Genomic DNA, 19,643 nt, shown 5'->3' with positions numbered 1-19,643 from the left:
GCGGGTCAGGCAGCATCTCTGGAGAGAAGGAATGGGTGACGTTTCGGGTCGAGACCCTTCTTCAGACTGACAGTCAGGGGGGGGTGAGACACAGACGTTTGGGGTCGACTACCTTCAGCCACCACGTCACATGGTGAACGACTGCTCACTGAGGCTTGTCCCTGGTGGCATCAAGGCCATCCACCCAGCAACTGCTGCTGCCCCGGCCTGGATGTCTACCCTTGACCCACAACTATAGGCTGTGCACGCCATACGCAAGAAGAAGAGGTCCACCTCGTGTACACCGGCCATTGATTCCTCATGCTCACTAGTTCTATGTTATCCCACCTTCTCGTTCTATGTTATCCCACCTTCTCGTTCTATGTTATCCCACCAATTTCGCAGAGGCCAATTAACCTGCAAAACATGCACGTCCTCTGGATGTGGGGAAACCGGAGCACTCGTAAGGAAACTCACATGGTCACATTGAGTGCAGGCTGGGATCCATGCCTCTGATGTTGTGAGGCAGCAGCTCAAACTAATGCAAGACTGCAAGTCTTCTATCTATTTCCCTACTGATGTTTAATAGGCCGACACACTGGTGCAGTTTCTACCTCACAGCTCCAATGACCCAGGTTCAGTCCTGGAGTTTACACGATCTCTCTGTTTCTTCCAGGAACTCAATAGACAATAGACAATAGGTGCAGGAGGAGGCCATTCAGCCCTTCGAGCCAGCACCGCCATTCAATGTGATCATGGCTGATCATTCTCAATCAGTACCCCGTTCCTGCCTTCTCCCCATACCACCTGACTCCGCTATCCTTAAGAGCTCCATCTAGCTCTCTCTTGAATGCATTCAGAGAATTGGCCTCCACTGCCCTCTGAGGCAGAGAATTCCACAGATTCACAACTCTCTGACTGAAAAAGTTTTTCCTCATCTCAGTTTTAAATGGCCTACCCCTTACTCTTAAACTGTGGCCCCTTGTTCTGGACTCCCCCAACATTGGGAACATGTTTCCTGCCTCTAACGTGTCCAACCACTTAATAATCTTATACGTTTCGATAACTCTGGTTACTTTCCCCATGCCAAGGACATGTGAGTTTGTTGGTCAGTGTAAATTGTCATGCATGCCAGCTTAGGTTTCATATAGTCATTATTTTAATGTAGAAACTCAACAACCAAAAGACAAAAAACAGACGTGTCATTTGTTTTAGTTTAGTTTAGAGAGACAGCGCGGAAACAGGCCCTTTCGGCCCAGTGGGTCCGCGCCGACCAGCGATCCCTGCACGTTAACACTATCCAAACCCACTAGGGACAATTTTTACATTTACCAAGCCGATTAACCTACAAACCTGTACGTCTTTGGAGTGTGGGACGAAACCGAAGATCTCGGAGAAAACCCACACAGGTCATGGGGAGAACGTACAAACTCCATACAGACTGGGTTTGGATGGGTTGCCTGGGTTTCAGCACTTAAGCTACAGAGAGAGGTTGAACAGGTTGGGTCTTTATTCTTTGGAGCGTAGAAGGTTGAGGGGGGACTTGATGGAGGTTTTTAAAATTTTAAGAGGGACGGACAGAGTTGACGTGGGTAGGCTTTTCCCCTTGAGAGTGGGGAAGATTCCAACAAGGGGACATAACTTTAGAATTGAGGGACAAAAGTTTAGGGGTAACATGAGGAGTAATTTCTTTACTCAGAGGGTGGTGGCTGTATGGAATGGGCTTCCGGTGGAAGTGGTGGAGGCAGGTTCGATTTTATTATTTAAGAGTAAATTGGATAGGTATATGGATGGGAAGGGATTGGAGGGTTATGGTCTGAGAGCGGGTAGATGAGACTAGGTCAGAGAGAGTGGTCGGCGTGGACTGGTAGGGCCGAACGGGCCTGTTTCCGTGCTGTAGTTGTTATATGGTTATATGGTTATTAGACAGCACCCGCAGTCGGGATGGAACCCGGGTCTCCGGCACTGCATTTGCTGTCAGACAGCAACTCTACCGCTGCGTCACCAATGCCTATTCATATTTATTAGACTCGTGATGGACCCCGACTCATCTTCTAAGAGTAGTCACAAGGAACTACTGACGCTGGCAACTTGCGCAAAAAACACAAAGTGCTGGAGTAACTGTAGCATTCCTGAGGACACTGGTCGGGGCCCATCTTTAGATTGATAGAAGGAGGGGAGAGAAAGCTGGAAGAGAGGTGGAGGAAGGTCAAAGCCAGGAAAGTACTCGGTCTATGTAGGTGGACGGGGGCGCCGCTACAAGTGGCCTAGTACGTGGACTGGATGTGGCGTGCAGCGCCACAGAGCGGTGGAGGACACCAATGGCCACGCTTGGCCAAGCTGCCCCTGCACCGCCACCATGGCAACGGGCCTTCATGGCCAAGTTAAGAACTCTACATCTATAACAACAGGGACATGAAAATGACGCCAAATCTGGCAACTCTGTATACTATCTCAGTGTACTCCTGCTACGCAGTTGTACAGCATCTGAGATGCCTATCTAAGATGTATCTAAGTGCTTATGTATTGTGACACGTACTGAACTGTGCACAAAAATGAACTTCTCTGAACCACGGTCCATGTGCCAAAGTACCACTGAACCATTCAGGTGAGGGGAAGCGATTGGCAGATGGATGGACGAAGGCCAGATATGAAGAGGAGACAAAAGGGTGTGAGATAAGGAGATAAGAATTTGAAGAGGAAGGGATGTAGGTGGAAGTGGACAGGAGGGGAAAGAGGAAGTGGGGGGGGGTGGTGAGGAGAAAACGAGGCAACGAAAGGTGGTGGGGGTTTTTTTAGTTACCTAAAATTGGAGAATTCAATGTTAATACTGATTGTACGAGGCCCAAGTGGAACATGAGGTACTGTTCCTCCAGTTTCCATGTGACCTCACCCTGGCAATGGAGGAGGCCGAGGACACAGATGTCGGTGTGGGAATGGCAGGAGTTAGAATGGTTCGCAGCCAGATGCAGCAGGCCTTGGAAAACTGAGCACAAGGGCCAAAGGGCCTGTTTACCGCGCTGTATCTCCAAACTAAACTAAAGTAAATGTTCGGCAAAATGGTCACCTGATCTACACTTGGTCTTGCCGATGTAAAGGAGGCCAGATCAGGAGCACTGAATGAAGTAGATGAAGTTAGAGGAGGTGCATGTGTACCTCTGGAAGGGGTTCCGTGGTGCCTGGATGGATGTGATGGAGGCGGGGTGTAGGGACTGGTGTTACATCTCTCAGGGTTGCAGTGGAAAGTACAGTGGGCAGATGCAACTCGTGTTGCTGGGACATGTTGGCCGGTGTGGGCAAGTTGGTCCAAAGGGCCTGTTTCCATGCTGTATCACTCTCTGATTCTATTACTACTGGGAAGGGGGTGGGGGGGGGGAGGTAGTTTGGGTGGGAAGAGATGGTGAAGCAAGGAGTTGCAGAGGGAGTGGGGGAGATAGGTGTCGGAGGTGATCCAAGTGCATTTGAAGGCAGGGTGGTTAGTGGTAAAGCTGATGAAAGCAATGGCTTCTGAAGTGCTGCAGGGGGCAGTCGGGTATAGTTGTCAATGCAGTGCAGAACGTGTTGGGTAGTGGTGCCTGCCTGCCTTTGGAACAAGCACCGTTCAACCACCGCAACCAACCACAAGGACAGGCTTGGCTGGGGCCCACGCGAGACCGCATGGCTGCACCTTCAGCTGAAGATAATTGAGAGGGGTCAAAGTGAAGGTGTTGAGGGAGAGGGCCAACTCAGCCTGGTGGAGGAGAGTGTCAGTAGAGGAGGAGCTGGCTGCTTCTCTGTTCACGAAGGAGCCGGTGGATCGTGAGACCTCCCTGGTGGGGAATGGAGGTGTAAACACGCAGGACGTCCATGGTAAAGATGAGGCAATACGGACAGAGAATTGAAAGTTATTGACAAAATGCTGGAGTAACTCAGCAGGTCAGGCAGCATCTCAGGAGAGAAGGAATGGGCGACGTTTCGGGTCGAGACCCTTCCTCAGACTGAAGAAGGGTCTCGACCCAAAACGTTGCCCATTCCTTCTCTCCTGAGATGCTGCCTGACCTGCTGAGTTACTCCAGCATTTTGTGAATAAATACCTTCGATTTGTACCAGCATCTGCAGTTATTTTCTTACATTGAAAGTTATTGAAGTGTTGAAGAGTGTGTTGACATGTGAGGTGTCTGAATTGTAGGTCAGAAGGCATTGGACATGGGGGAATACGTCAGAATAGAAGTGTGTGAAGATGGGTTCCAGGGCAAGAGTAGGTAGAAACAATGGGTTTGTTGGTTTTAGGAAGGAGATAGAAATGGGCAGCACGGCACTGGGGAACTATAAGGTTGGACACCGTATAGAGGTCATAAGGTCATAAGGCCATAAGTGATATGAGCAGAATTAGCCATTCGGCCCATCAAGTCTACTCCGCCATTCAATTGTGGCCAGACGCAAAAAGCTGGAGTAACTCAATGGGACAGGCAACATCTCTGGAGAGAAGGAGTGGGTGATGTTTCGGGTCGAGACCCTTCTTCTATCCCTCCCACCTAACCCCATTCTCCTGCCTTCTCCCCATATGTTGAAAGGCTGGAGCAATTAGGCTTGTATACACTGGAATTTAGAAGGATGAGGGGGGATCTTATTGAAACATATAAGATAATTAGGGGATTGGACACAGTAGAGGCAGGAAACATGTTCCCAATGTTGGGGGAGTCCAGAACAAGGGGCCACAGTTTAAGAATAAAGGGTAGGCCATACAGAACGGAGATGAGGAAGAACTTTTTCAGTCAGAGAGTGGTGAAGGTGTGGAATTCTCTGCCTCAGAAGGCAGTGGAGACCAGTTCGTTGGATGCTTTCAAGAGAGAGCTGGAAGGAGATAGAAATGGGCAGCACGGCACTGGGGAACTATAAGGTTGGACACCGTATAGAGCTTAAGGATAGCGGAGTGAGGGGGTATGTGGAGAAGGCAGGAACGGGGTACTGATTGAGAGTGATCAGCCATGATCGCATTGAATGGCGGTGCTGGCTCGAAGGGCTGAATGGCCTACTCCTGCACCTATTGTCTATTGTCTATTGTCTAACCCCTGACACCCGTACCGATCAAGAATCTGTCTATCTCTGCCTTAGAAATATCCACTGACAGAGGCGATCACTCCAGGTGAGGAGATCAGTAAATGTTGGTGATATGTCCCTGGTGTTCGTCTGTGGGATTGTGGTTACCTTCTCAGAGCGCTGTGGAATTCTCTTCCCGTCCACTTGAAAGGGTGATGCAAATACATCACTCAATACTCCCAAAATACTGCCGAGTGTCTGTCTAGATTTTGTGTTCAAGTCTCTGAAGTAACATCTAAGTTCATCAGATGTCTGATTCAGTAGGGAGCATGTTGGCAGCAGACAAACACTAGACAAAATTATACTTCTTGTCCCTGCCCATAGTAGTGTTGATTTTAAGCCATTTCTGATAAATAACAACCTCCATCATGCAGCACTTTACTTGAAAATAATTGGCAGAGAGTCACGTAGAGAGATGGACACATGAGTAAAAGCCGAGTGAAAGCATTTTAAGACTAACGCAGATTAATGTTTAATGAAAGAGCAAGCATGAGACCATCAAACATGCATTCATATTCATCTGCTAATATTGCCCTGGGTCAGGTTATAGATACTACCCAAGATAGACACAAAATGCTGGAGTAACTCAGCGGGACAGGCAGCATCTCTGGAGAGAAGGAATGGGTGGTGTTTCGGGTGGTTCTTCAGACTGAAGCCCAAAAGGAAGTTATTTAGCCCAGGGAGTGTCATCATAATCATAATCATAATCATACTTTATTGGTCAAGTATGTTTTACAACATACGAGGAATTTATTTTGCCATACAGTCATACCAATAAAAAAGCAACAAAACACACAAAACACATTTTAACATGAACATCCACCACAGTGACTCCTCCACATTCCTCACTGTGATGGAAGGCGAAAACGACGTTCAAACTCTTCCCTTCTTTGTTCTCCCGCGGTCGGGGGCCTCGAGCCCTCCGTTGACGGGACGATCTTAACTCCCAAAGCCAGTGGTCGAGCCCTCTGCATCGGGGCAATCAAGCTCCTGCATCGGGGGGATCTCAGCTCCCCGTGCTGGGCGATCTACCCCGGGTCGGGGCTGGTCGAAACCTTCCAGGACTAGAGCTTCCCGACATCAGTCTCTACCCGAGACTGCGAGCTCCTCAATGTTGAAATCCGCAGGTCGCGGTTGGAGCGTCGATCCCAGGCAAGGGATCGCAGACTCCGATGGCAAGTCCACGGCCCCGCGGTGAGGCTCAAAGTCAGTCTCGGGCAAGGCCGCCAGCTCCATGATGTTAGGCCGCAGAGCGACCGGAGATACGATCCGCAAAACAATCGCATCTCCGGCAAGGTAAGAGATTGAAAGAAAGTTTCCCCCGACCCCCATCCCCCACATAAAACAAACCAGAGAACATTAACACAAACTTTAAAACACACTAAAAACAAAAGACGAAAAAACAGACCGTTGATTTGCAGATGACACAAAGCTGGGTGGCAATGTGAACTGTGAAGAGAATGCTATGAGGATGCAGGGTGACTTGGACAGGTTGGGTGAGTGGGCGGATGCAGTATAATGGATAAATGTGAGGTTATCCACCTTGGTGGCACGAATGGGAAGACAGATTATTATCTTAATGGTGTCAGGTTAGGAAAGGGGGAAGTGCAATGAGGCTTGGGTGTCCAAGTACATCAGTCACTGAAAGTAAGCATACAGGTACAACAGGCAGTGAAGAAAGCTAATGGCATGTTGGCCTTCGAAACGAGAGGAGTTGAGTATAGGAGCAAGGAGATTCTTCTGCAGTTGTACAGGGCTCTGGTGAGACCACACCTGGAGTATTGTATGCAGTTTTGGTCTCCTAATTTGAGGAAGGACATTCTTGCTATTGAGGGAGTGCAGCGTAGGTTCACGAGGTTAATTCCCGGGATGGAGAGACTGTCATATGATGAAAGAATGGAGCGATTGGGCTTGTATTCACTGGAATTTAGGATGAGAGGGGATCTTTTGAAACATATAAAATGATTAAGGGATTGGACAGGCTAGATGCAGGAAACATGTCCCGATGTTGGGGAAATCCAGAACCAGGGGCCACTGTTTAAGAATAAGGGGGAGGCCATTTAGAACTGAGATGAGGACAAACTTTTTCACCCAGAGAGTTGTAAATCTGTGGAATTCTCTGCCTCAGAAGGCAGTGGAGGCCGATTCACTGGATGCATTCAAAAGAGAGTTGGATGGAGCTCTTAGGGCTAACGGAATAAAGGGGTATGGGGAGAGGGCAGGGAGGGGGTACTGATTGTGGATGATCAGCCATGATCACATTGAATGGCGGTGTTGGCTCAAAGGGCCGAATGGCCTCCTCCTGCACCTATTGTTTATGTATCTATGAATACGCTTGAACCCAACTGCCAATACTGCCGCGCTCCTTTTCCTGACCAGCGCCTCAATATCTCTCGTCAAGCTTCCTGACTCCCACCTGCTTTGCCCTTCACTCTAACAGGAACATGCATGCCTTGAACTCTTGTCATCGCATTCTAAAAGCATCACACTTGATCAAGTTCCCGTCTAATACAATCAAAGTTGGCCTTGCCCCAATTCACAATTTCAGCGTATGGGCTCACCCTGTATTTGTCCATAACTTTCTTAAAGTTAATAAAATAGTAGTCGTTGGTCCCTAAAGGCTAATCTACGAACACTTGCCCATCCCAATTTCCTAAGATCAAGATTTCCGTCACCTGTGTACGGCCCTCCACATATTGCCGGAGGAAACTCTCCTGAACACATTTGATAAATCCCACCCATCAAAGCCTTAGGCACTATGACAGTCCCAGTCTAAGTTAAAATCCCAAGCTCATTAGTTTTGCAGCTGCCTGCATTTTCCTGGCATATTTGCTCTCCTAAATCCCGATGACTATTTGGCGGTCTGTGGTGCATTCCCAACAAGATTATCATTAACTTTTTATTTCTCAGCACCGCCTGTTCAATGGTTTGATGGTTCTTTATCATCATGTGGGCCCTGCACAGTGAGATTCGATGGTTCTTTATCATCATGTGGGCACTGTACAGAGAGATTCCATGGTTCTTTTTCATCATGTGGGCACTGCACAGAGAGATTCGATGGTTCTTTATCATCATGTGGGCACTGTACAGAGAGATTCGATGGTTCTTTATCATCATGTGAGCATTGCACAGTGAGATTCTTGCACCCGCTGCCATATTTTGCCACCATTTACAAAAGAAAAAGAAAATATCCAAAATCTAATGCCAAGCCACATGATGGATGCACTGGAGCACCCCATGTACAGGTAGGCCCAGGTAGGCCCAGGTAGGCCCCAGGCTGCTCCTCCATCGCCCTCGACCGGCTCGGCCCGCCAGCCCATGTCCCTCTCCTTACCCAAGTGCCTCTCTGTCCTGGGGGGCCACACACACACACACTCACACACACACACACACGCACACACACACACACACACACACAAACACACTCACACACACACAAACACACTCAAATACACACACACACTCAAACACACACACACTCACCCACACACACACACACACTCACACACACACACACACACACAAACACACTCACACACACTCAAACACACTCACACACACACAAACACACACACACACACTCAAACACACTCAAACACACACACATTCACCCAAACACACAAACACACACACACACAAACACACTCACACACACACAAACACACTCACACACACTCAAACACACTCAAACACACACACACCCAAACACACACACACACACACTCACACATACACACTCACACAAACACACACTCAAACACACTCAAACACACACACTCACCCAAACACACACACACAAACACACTCACACACACACACACTCACACACACACTCACCCAAACACACACACACACACACACACACACACACACACACACACACACACACACACACACACACACAAACACACTCACACACACTCAAACACACTCAAACACACACACTCACACATACACACTTACACTCACACAAACACACACGCGCACACAATCACTGCCATCTCCTCAAAGTAACTTGCTTGTTTTCTCAATTCTGATCTGTTTATAAATCTCACCTCCTTTGCGCATTTAGAAAGAGGAAATTAATTTGCACCGTTTAATTTAAGCACGAAGAAGCTTTGTGTAATCCCCTCGGGTTTTCTGCTAATCATTGGTTGGAAGTTTTCATCAATCTCAGAACGATGTTGAAGGTGATTGACTTCCCCGGGAGTGGCAGTTCATCGTCGCTGATGGTATGTGGTTCCCCGTGACACCGCCGTCTCTCTCTCAGCATCCTCCCTCCCTGCCCTGTACCGCACGCGCACTGTTCCTCTCAGCATGATAAAGGCTCCTCTCAGTCTGCACACTCTGAAACTAGCAACATATTTCACATTCCCACTTGCCCAAAGTATGTTCTCTAAGATGTGTGAACTTACAGCATGAGTAACCTGTAATCTCCTTTACAAGCAGATGGGTGCAAAGCTGGAGGCAGGTGAATGTTTAACGAACATACAGTATGTCTCCTGCTAAATTGAGACTCGAAATTTAATATATAAAGATTCCATTTGTGCTAAAGGTGATTAACAATGGAAGCACAAGGGAAACTTCCTTCAAGAGGGCTTACATTTACAAGACCGCAGTAGAGCAGTAAATTGTTCATTAATTACAATGATTTTCCAACAAACACCCATTTCAGCAGCCTGAAGAAGGGTCTCCTCGACCCGAAATGTCACCCATTCCTTCTCTCCGGACATGCTGCCTGTCCCGCTCAGTTACTCCAGCATTTTGTGTCTATCTACCCTTTCATCAGCCATCCCTTCACCAGCCCTTAAAGGTCATTTGTTTTCTCTTTTTGTCTATTGTCTATTGTCTATTGTCTCTTGAAAGGACTGATTTTAACCATGCCACGCCTATCAAAAGTGGGTGCAATGGGATTATTATATCCACTGTCATTCACCACCTTGTCCCAGAGATTTGTACATGAATCCTGATGGCTTGAACTGGTCAGGCTGTATTTCCACAATCAATTATTGCATGGAACTCCACTGAATGCTTCGGAAAAAAACTGCAGATGCTGGTTAAAATCGAAGGTAGACACAAAATGCTGGAATAACTCAGCGGGTCAGGCAGCATCTCTGGAGAGAAGGAATGGGTGACGTTTCGGGTCGGTCTCGACCCGAAACGTCACCCATTCCTTCTCTCCAGAGATGCTGCCTGACCTGCTGAGTTACCCCAGCATTTTGTGTCTACCTTCCACTGAATGCTTGTCATGATACACGAGGTACATTATCTCAGTGATTCCACAGGGAAATTTAGTACCACTGGGTTTATGATTTTACTTCAGTAATACTCTCAAGACATCCTCAGCCAATAATTTAACACCGAGTGTTAATCATTGACCAACTCACCCATGTAAAGATCCTTCTCTGGGAGGATTGATGGTTGTTAATTGGAGTTTACCATGACAAGGACTGGTAACTGAGAACCATAATAGTATTAGTTTAGTTAAGAAGACACTTAGACAGGTGCATGGATGGGAAAGATTGGAGGGAAATGGGATGGGCCCTGTCAAGTGGGGCTGAATCAGTTAGCCAACATGGAGACACAAGAAGCAGCAGATGCAGGTATCTTGAGCAAAATACACTGAAATAATTGCCAGAAATGTTTCCCTTCCACTTTTCTTGCACTTAAATTTAGTTTAGTTTAGTTTAGTTTGGTTTGGTTTGGTTTGGTTTGGTTTGGTTTGGTTTGGTTTGGTTTAGTTTAGTTTAGAGATACAGCGCAGAAACAGGCCCTTTGGCCCATCCAGTCCGCACCGACCAGCGATCCCCACACAATAACACTACCCTACACACACGAGGGACAATTTTACATTTACATTTATACCAAGCCAATTAACCTACAAACCTGTACGTCTTTGGAGTGTGGGAGGAAACGATCTCGGAGAAAACCCACGCAGGTCACGGGGAGAAGGTACAAACTCCGTACAGACAGCACCCCTAGTCAGGATTCTGGCGCTGTAAGGCAGTAGCTCTACCGCTACGCCACCATACTGCTCATAAGAGGTGGCAAGGAACAATGGGGATGCTCCTGCTGTAAGAGTAGGCGACGGAGAAAAGGGAGTCTTCACTTTAAGGACTGATGACTGGGAATGGAGTGCCTTTAGTATCAGAGATGATGAGAGTGGGTACTTTACCATAAGGGTTGGTATCTAAGAACGACAATACCACCTCCCTCATTGAGGAGGCGCTGTGAACTGTTTTGTATGTGCCGTTATGTTTGTGTGCTACTGTATGTTTCATTTTTTTCCTTAGTACCTAATCAGATGTACAGCACTTTGGTCAACGTGGGTTGTTTTTAAATGTACTATACAAATAAAATTGACTTGACTTGACTTGACTCATTGCATCCAAAATAAAAACAGAAAATGCTAGAAACATATAACAGATCCGGCAGCATCTGTCGATCCTTTGCCGTTAACCTGAGACATTAGCACTGTTTCTCTTGACATAGATGCTGCTGAGTATTTAGTTTCAGGTATTTCGTGCCCTAATTTCAGACTTCCCGCATCTGCAGTTTTATGATTTCTAGCAGGTGTTTCATTCATTTTGTTTGCATTTAATCAACAACCGATGTCCGTTTGCCTCGGTGGGAATAAACCTGAACTCGGTTTAGCGATTGAAAAACAAGTCAAGAAGAAACAAAGTGAACCAAGGAAATGAGTTTCCCAAAGTAATGACCCCATCGGTCTTTAGTAGCTAAACTCCCAAAGTACCCGTCACAGCCAAAGCAGATTCTACCTAGAATCACTTAACAATGTTTTACTGTGATACGCAGACTGCTTGCACTAAACGTTATTCCCTTATCATGTATCTATACTCTGCAAATGGCTCGATTGTAATCAAGTTTTGTCTTTCCTCTGACTGGTTAGCACGCAACAATAACTTTTCGCTGTACCTCGGTACACATGACAATTTGGGCGGCACGGTGGCACAGCGATAGAGTTGCTGCCTCACAGCGAATGCAGCGCCGGAGACCCGGGTTCCATCCCGATTACGGGTGCTGTCTGTATGGAGTTTGTACGTTCTCCCCGTGACCTGCCTGGGTTTTCTCCGAGATCTTCGGTTTCCTTCCACACTCCAAAGACGTACAGGTATGGTGGTTCATTGGCTTGGTAAATGTAAAACTTGTCCCTAGTGGGGCGTAGGATAGTGTTAATGTGCGGGGATCGCTGGTCGGTGTGGACCCGGTTGGCCCAAAGGGCCTGTTTCCGCGCTGCATCTCTAAACTAAACTAAACTAATAAACTAAACCGAGCTTGAACAGGAGTACAAAGTGTGCTAGAAATAAACAGGACAATATCCATGCACTAAAAATGGTTCTTTTTACCAGACAGGCAGTAGAACTGCTCCTCGCAAGTTCCCACTGACTGATTCATTAATAGGATGGGGTGAGTATGACAACTCCATTCACTCCTTCTTGTCCACCCGCAGGAATCAATTTGCTGACTTTGAGATAACTCATCGACCTCTGAAGCCAACCTTGACGTGTGTGACAGTTAGCTCTCTGTGGATTCCTGGACCTATCTCAGCTGGGCCAAGGACTGGTCTTAGTTACCACAGCTTCAGGTGACACGGTCTCTCTAACTCAGAGTAGAGAATGTCAACATCCATTTGAACCTCAAAAGATTGGCCGGATCCAACAGCTGACCGCAGCAGAGAAAAAAACAAGGAATGGGAAAGGAAAGACAACGTAAGAAAGGTAAAAGGAATCACATAATTGATAAAGATCCATGATAAAGATCTCTCTCTCTCTCTCTCTCTCTCTCTCTCTCTCTCTCTCTCTCTCTCTCTCTCTCTCTCTCTCTCTCTCTCTCTCTCTCTCTCTCTCTCTCTTCCTTTTGGAAGGAGATGAGGAGGAATTTCTTTAGTCAGAAGGTGGTGAATCCGTGGAATTCTTTGCCACAGAAGGCCGTAGAGACCAAGTCAGTGGATATTTTTAAGGCAGAGATAGGTAGATTCTTGATTAGTACGGGGGTCAGAGGTTATGGGGCAAAGGCAGGAGAATGGGGTTAGGGGGGAGATATGGATCAGCCATGATTGAATGCCGGAGTGGACTTGATGGGCCGAATGGCCTCATTCTATTCCTCCTCCTTATGACCTTATGATCTTATGGACACAAAAAGCTGGATTAACTCAGCAGGACAGGCAGCATCTCTGGAGAAAAGGAACAGGTGACTTTTCGTGTTGAGACCCTTCTTCATAAAATCTAAACTAGTTAAATGTAACAATTTGTTATGAGTCAGAACTTGCTACAGGTACATATTCTCTGAAAGTGGGGACACAGGTAGACAGGGGTGGTGAAGAAGGCTTTTTGGCAGGCTGGCCTTCATCAGTAAAGATACTGGTATGTTGTGTTACTGTTGTACAACATATTGCTGAGGCCACACATACAGCATTGTCTTCTGTTTTGGTCTCCCTGCTGCAGGCTAGATGCCATTCTGTTGGAATGATTTACAAGGATATTACCATGACTTGAGGGGCTGAGTTATAGGGAAAGATGAGGTAGGCTCGGGCTTTAGTCCTTGCAGCTAGGGAGACTGAGGAGATATCTTACAGAAGTTTCTAAGATTAAGCAGGTGCAGATAGAGTGGATGCACAGAGTCATTTTCCCAGAATTTCACACAAGGGGGTGGTGAATGTAGGGAATGAACTGCCAGAGGAACTGGTTCAGGCAGGTGGAATAACAACATTTAAAAAACATTTGGACAAATAACTGGATAGGAAAGACTTAGAGGGTCAAACATGGACAGATGGGACTATCTGAGATGGGCATGGACAAGTTGGGCCGAAGGGCCTGTTGCCGAGCTGTATGATTCTATCACTCTATGACTTGTGACTCAGGTATCAAAAGACTTTAAAGATCCATCTGGTTCAATAATGTCCCTTTTGAGAAAGAAAATTACATTTCTTATCGATTCTGGTCTCAATGAATCTAGGCTACCTCAGTTGGACTGATCATGACCTCAGATTACCAGCGATCAAATCCACATGCTGCCTATCAGAATCTTGGACGATCATTGCTTCTGAACTGAGTCAAGCAGGAAAATACTCGGATGACCCAAACCAGGCGACTCATGATTATCGGCAACGTAAGATGTGAGTTTTCCACGAACACAAACTAAAAACAAGACAGTATGTTTGTTTCTGAAGAGGTCCGCATTGCACTGCCTCCGAATCTAACCAACCTGCCCAGGTCAATTAGTATTCCCACCCAGGGCCCAACAAAGACATAAAATTGTTCAAGAGAGTGTTGCAGCTCACTGTTTTATGCATTTGTTTTAATTGCACCAAGATTTTGTTGCCTCATTGTTCTGGACATTCATTTTCAATTCCTGAAGACTCCACAATAATCCTGGAGGGACTGCCTACCTGACCAGTTGTTTGATTATCTGTAGCTCCCGGTATTTATAATTCATCTATCGTCACTGACAAAAACACACATTAAATGCTCATCGACCCGAATGACATCTGTGGGAAGTTGTGCACAAATTGGCTGCTTACATTGCAGCATTATTTACACACCCTTCGGTGTGCCCTTCGACAGCCCTTCGGTGCCCAGCGGTATTTTCGTATTCTTGTTCTATGCCTGTATGAAACTTTGCGAGTCTTCAAGGTACAACAGAAGTCTTTATTACAGTAAGTCAATGCTGGCAGCAAGACAACTAAAATGGCTGCCACCCCACAATCTGACTGCACACTCCACACTGTGTACAGCCCAGATAACTATGTACAAAACATCTCCCTTTGTCCTGTGCAGCACCACCTGCTGCACGGGAGGAGCAACGGGTCCTCCCACCCCACACAGTCCATCAAACATCACAGGTATGAACATTGACTTCTCCAACTTTAGATAGTTCCACTATCCCTCTCTTCCCCTCCCCCTTCCCAGTTCTCCCTCTATCTTCCTATCTCCACCTATATCCTTCCTTTGTCCCGCCCCCCTGACATCAGTCTGAAGAAGGGTCTCGACCCAAAACGTCACCCATTCCTTCTCTCCTGAGATGCTGCCTGACCTGCTGAGTTACTGCAGCATTTTGCGAATAAATACCTCCGATTTGTACCAGCATCTGCCGTTATTTTCCTACGCTCCGTAGCCCTTCAGCGCACTCTAAGGATGGGGAAGGTGCAAGACGAATGCAGGTTCTTAACTCATTTTTCATCCAAATGAACATTGAAGTCATCTAATTGTTCGAACCTTCCAGACCAGAAAATTAAAATATGAACATTCTAAAAAAAAGCTAACTAATTGTGAATATTTTAATGAATAATGAAGTGCTGCAGACCCTGAAGCGAGTTAGATCACATGCAATTAAAGCACTTGTCACACTTCTTACAGTTTGAAAGCACGCATCTGCAAACTGTTGTAATTCACCTTCTTCTTAAACGAACAACTCCATCTCAAACTCACCAAATTTCAAAGGTAAAGGAAGACCGGCACTCCTAGTCACTTTTCACGGCAGCAAATGATCTCAAAATGGTACTTACTAATGGAACTTTTTTTCAAAGAGTGGTTCCTTTGGCGCAATATAGCAGCCAATGTGTGTGTTTATGTCCGTTTGTATTTCTATATGGGGAGAAGGAATGGGTGACGTTTCGGGTCGAGACCCTTCGTCAGACTGAAGAACCCGAAATGCCACCCATTCCTTCTCTCCAGAGATGTCCCGCTGAGTTACTCCAGCATTTTGTGTCTGTCTTCGGTTTAAACCAGCATCTGCAGTTCCTTCCTATGCACGTATTTCTATATGTTTCTGTATGATGATAGCTTTCATTGCATTACATAGTCAGCTAGCCTGCACAAGAGGAGGAGGTATTCCGATGCTTTTGTCTCCAGAGCAAGCTAAAGACAGAGCTAGGGCATACCATGGAAGTGTTCGGTTTAACGTAGGATGGAAATGTGGCGCGGAGAAGGCCTCTGGAGAGAACGATAATCGCAGCCCTGGCCCCTGGGGACGAATTCTCTTTGTTGTCCGTAGAATACGTGAAGAAATGCATCGGCCAACTGATGCCCTTTCTGTGCCCTTCGACCTTTCATCACTGAGCTGTCAAACAACAGATCCTGATCCCATTTCAAGAGACGCAGAGAGAGACCACGTTCAAACAGAGAGCAGCTCCCCCACATCAGTCTCTCGTGTGCTGTCAGGCATCAAACAGAGAGAGGCATTAGCAGAGGTCAAAAGAACAGCAGCAGCTCCTGAAAGTCCACCAGACAAAGTACACAACGCTCCTTTAAATGCTGCACTGATTAAAGGGAAAGGTATCCTGCAGATTAAACAAGAAAGCAAGAAAGGCTTGCATGTACATCATGCCTTTCATGACTTTGTGATGTTTGAAAGGGATTTACAGCTAATACAGGACTTCTAAAGTTTAATTATAATTATGATGAGATGAAATGTGTCTGGCTGATTAGTGTTTTAGTGTTATTACAATAATCATTTTGGATGCTAAGGTACTCTGTCATTTATTAAGGTATTACGGTATTAGGATATAGAATAGAGTATTACAAATATTAAGAAATAACTTGACCTAGACATTATTCTATGGATCTTAACCTTCTTGTGCACAACATGTGTGGGAAGGAACTGCAGATACTGCTTTGCACCGAAGGTAGGCCCAAAATACTCAGCGGGACAGGCAGCATCTCTGGACAGAAGAAATGGGTGACGTTTCAGGACTAGAAGTCTCAGACGGTCTGAAGGTGTCTCGACCCGAAACGTCACCCATTCCTTCTCTCCGGAGATGCTGCCTGACCCGCTGAGTTGTTCCAGCATTTTGTGCGTACCACAGGGCCGGGCAACAGGATACGCAGTGGGTTTCTGCACAAGAATAATGGCGTTCAAAGCCATGCAATGCAAGTTTGGTGCTCCTCCACAAACTCCGGTTGCATGAGTGCGGTTGGTAAGCAGGACAGGATCTCTGGGCTTCAGTGAGGCCGCCCAACAGGTGACCATGGTCCTGTCCACCACTCCAGCCCAGCCGATGGCAATCTCCGCTCCCATTCATGCCAGAGCAGTTCCTAGCCCTGCCCGCCTAGCTTATGCCTTCATGGACAATGCCTTCAACCCTCCCTTACTGTAGGAGTCTGTCTGAGCGTCCTCATTACATATGGGCCATGCTTCATCTTCTATTACCTGACTTCCACAACTAATTGTACAATAGCAAAGCAGGAAGCAGGAAGGCATTTGTGCACCTCTGTAAACAAAGCATAACGAACTCCATCTAATACCTTAAGCTTTGAGTGCAATTGGACATTACTGTGTGGGTACCGATGTACAAAGTGTGCATTTCCATGCTTCCTGCCGCAATCCCATTCCCACTCTGCTTCCCTTACTTAACAGTGAGTGATAGCAGCAGTATTAGGCCATTCGGCCCATCAGGTCTACTCCTGAGACAGAAGACAATTTCCAGTCATTGTTAACGAGATGACATATTCAGCATTAACTTCAACTTCCTCAGTAGCCATACCACGTTGAAATATAGATTAAAGAGGTCTGGATCTTACCCAGCGCTGTTTTAGTAAATGCCTCCTGCAATGTCCAAGATCCATTATTCCTCAGGTCTTGAGTCCCAAACCTAGACAAACACACCAACCTCATAAATGATCTTATCGAAACATATAAGATTATTAAGGGGTTGGACTCGTTAGAGGCACGAAACATGTTCCCAATGTTGGGGGAGTCCAGAACCAGGGGCCACAGTTTAAGAATAAGGGGTAGGCCATTTAGAACGGAGATGAGGAAAAACTTTTTCAGTCAGAGAGTTGTGAATCTGTGGAATTCTCTGCCTCAGAAGGCAGTGGAGGCCAATTCTCTGGATGCATTCAGGAGAGAGCTGGATAGAGCTCTTAAGGATAGCGGAGTCAGGGGGTATGGGGAGAAGGCAGGAACGGGGTACTGATTGAGAATGATCAGCCATGATCACATTGAATGGTGGTGCTGGCTCGAAGGGCCGAATGGCCTCCTCCTGCACCTATTGTCTATTGTCTATTGTCTATCGGTTGTAAAATATGTTTTTTTAAATTTCTTTTTAAACATTTCAATCTTCAGCTGATTGGGGAAAAAAAATGAATATCTGGAAGCTCCACTGTGACACCCTGTGGCTAGACGATGGAACTACAAGGTCACATGAAAGGGAAAATCCTATTAAAAACATGACATGGCTTGTGTCACCAGCTCAGAACTCAATTAATTTTTGAAAGAGTCACAGGCGCGTTGTTAAAAAACCTTTAAACGGAAAAAATGACCGTAGTGAACAATTTAATAATATGCATGTATAGTAATAATATTGATATTAATAGATCAGGCAAGGACAGCAAGTTGGAACTAAATTGTCAGACCTTGCAGCTGGCCAACAAATAAATCAGGTGCTTAGAAAGCTTCCTGCTGTATCATAAAATATCCTAATTCTGTTTTACCTATTTTTTTAAAATGAAGCTTATTTTCAGTGCGGAGGTACGCAGTTTTAGCTCGATGCCAACAAAGGCTGATAGTGGTCAGACTGTGACCGTTTAGTCCTGAACAAAACTGAAAGTTATCAAAGATGTTTAGTTCCACCAATCCCACGCAGTGGAATAAAACTATAATTATCCCCATTGTCTCTGTTTATTGTAATGGGAATGAAAGTGAAGATTATCCACGCTCGCATTGACCGGTAATGAGCTCAATGGTCCGGGCGGACTGGCCTTCATTTGTTCCAATGCCCCCAACATCCAATTACATTTGTGACATGTTGGGTTGCAGTCAGCAGTCAGGTACTGCTGGAAAGTGAATACTGGAAGGAAGAAAGACAAGAATGCAAGAATATTGGAACTCCCTGTCATGAGAGCATCAAATGCAAATTGGAGGAACAGCATCTCGTATTTCGTCTGGGCAGCAGTGATATGAATATTGATTTCTCTACCTTCATGTAACCCCTCTCTCTCCCTCCCTTCCCTCTCTCTCTCCATCCCTTCCCCACCCAAGTTGCACCAGCTTCTCATTTTCACCCAACAAACAGCTAACAATGGCCTGTTTCCTTTGTCATTGTTACATTTTTGTATATCTTTCATTCATCGTTCTATACATCATCGTCTGGCCAGAAAGCCAGAAAACGAGAAGGCATCATCGTCTATATATCTCTCGTTTGACTTTCCCGTGACTTTCAGTCTGAAGATAGGTCTCAACCCAAAACATCACCCATTCCTTCTCTCCAGAGAAGCTACCTGTCCTGCTGAGTTACTCCAGCTTTTTGTGTCCATCGTCAGAATGGCTTTATGGCCAGGTTTGCAGATGATACGAAGATGGGTAGTACAGAGAAAGCAGGGACTCTGCAGAAGGACTTGGACAGGTTGGGAGAGTGGGCAAAGAAGTGGCAGGTGGAATACAGCATAGCAAGGTGCGTGGTCATGCACCTTGGTAATAGGAATAAAGGCGTAGACTGTTTTCTATATGGGGAGAGGATTCAGAAGTCAGAGGTGCAATGGGACTTGAGAGTGTTGGTGCAGGATTCTCAAAAGATTCATTTACAGGTTGAATCCGTAGTAAGGAAGTCAACAACAAAGCCAGCGTGC

At 46.2% G+C, this 19,643-nt stretch overlaps 1 protein-coding gene across 2 annotated transcripts in view; it reads right to left on the bottom strand.

Annotated features, from left to right (window-relative positions):
- Window positions 1-19,643, bottom strand: part of LOC144605267 (uncharacterized) — a 77,139-nt gene that overhangs the window by 37,128 nt on the left and 20,368 nt on the right. Inside the window, exons 2-3 of one of the 2 annotated variants that reach the window (XM_078420363.1) lie at window positions 17,598-17,668; window positions 15,959-16,231 (exon numbers count right to left, since the gene is read on the bottom strand). In XM_078420363.1, the coding sequence (XP_078276489.1) occupies window positions 15,975-16,231; window positions 17,598-17,668 (328 nt within the window). In that variant the 3' untranslated portion in view covers window positions 15,959-15,974. The remainder of the gene's footprint in view (window positions 1-15,958; window positions 16,232-17,597; window positions 17,669-19,643) is intronic. The other variant, XR_013548833.1, reaches the window with a different exon arrangement.

This window comes from Rhinoraja longicauda, chromosome 24 (assembly GCF_053455715.1).
Source record: "Rhinoraja longicauda isolate Sanriku21f chromosome 24, sRhiLon1.1, whole genome shotgun sequence".
NCBI lineage: Eukaryota > Metazoa > Chordata > Chondrichthyes > Rajiformes > Arhynchobatidae > Rhinoraja > Rhinoraja longicauda.
This window is presented reverse-complemented; position numbering and strand designations above follow the sequence as displayed.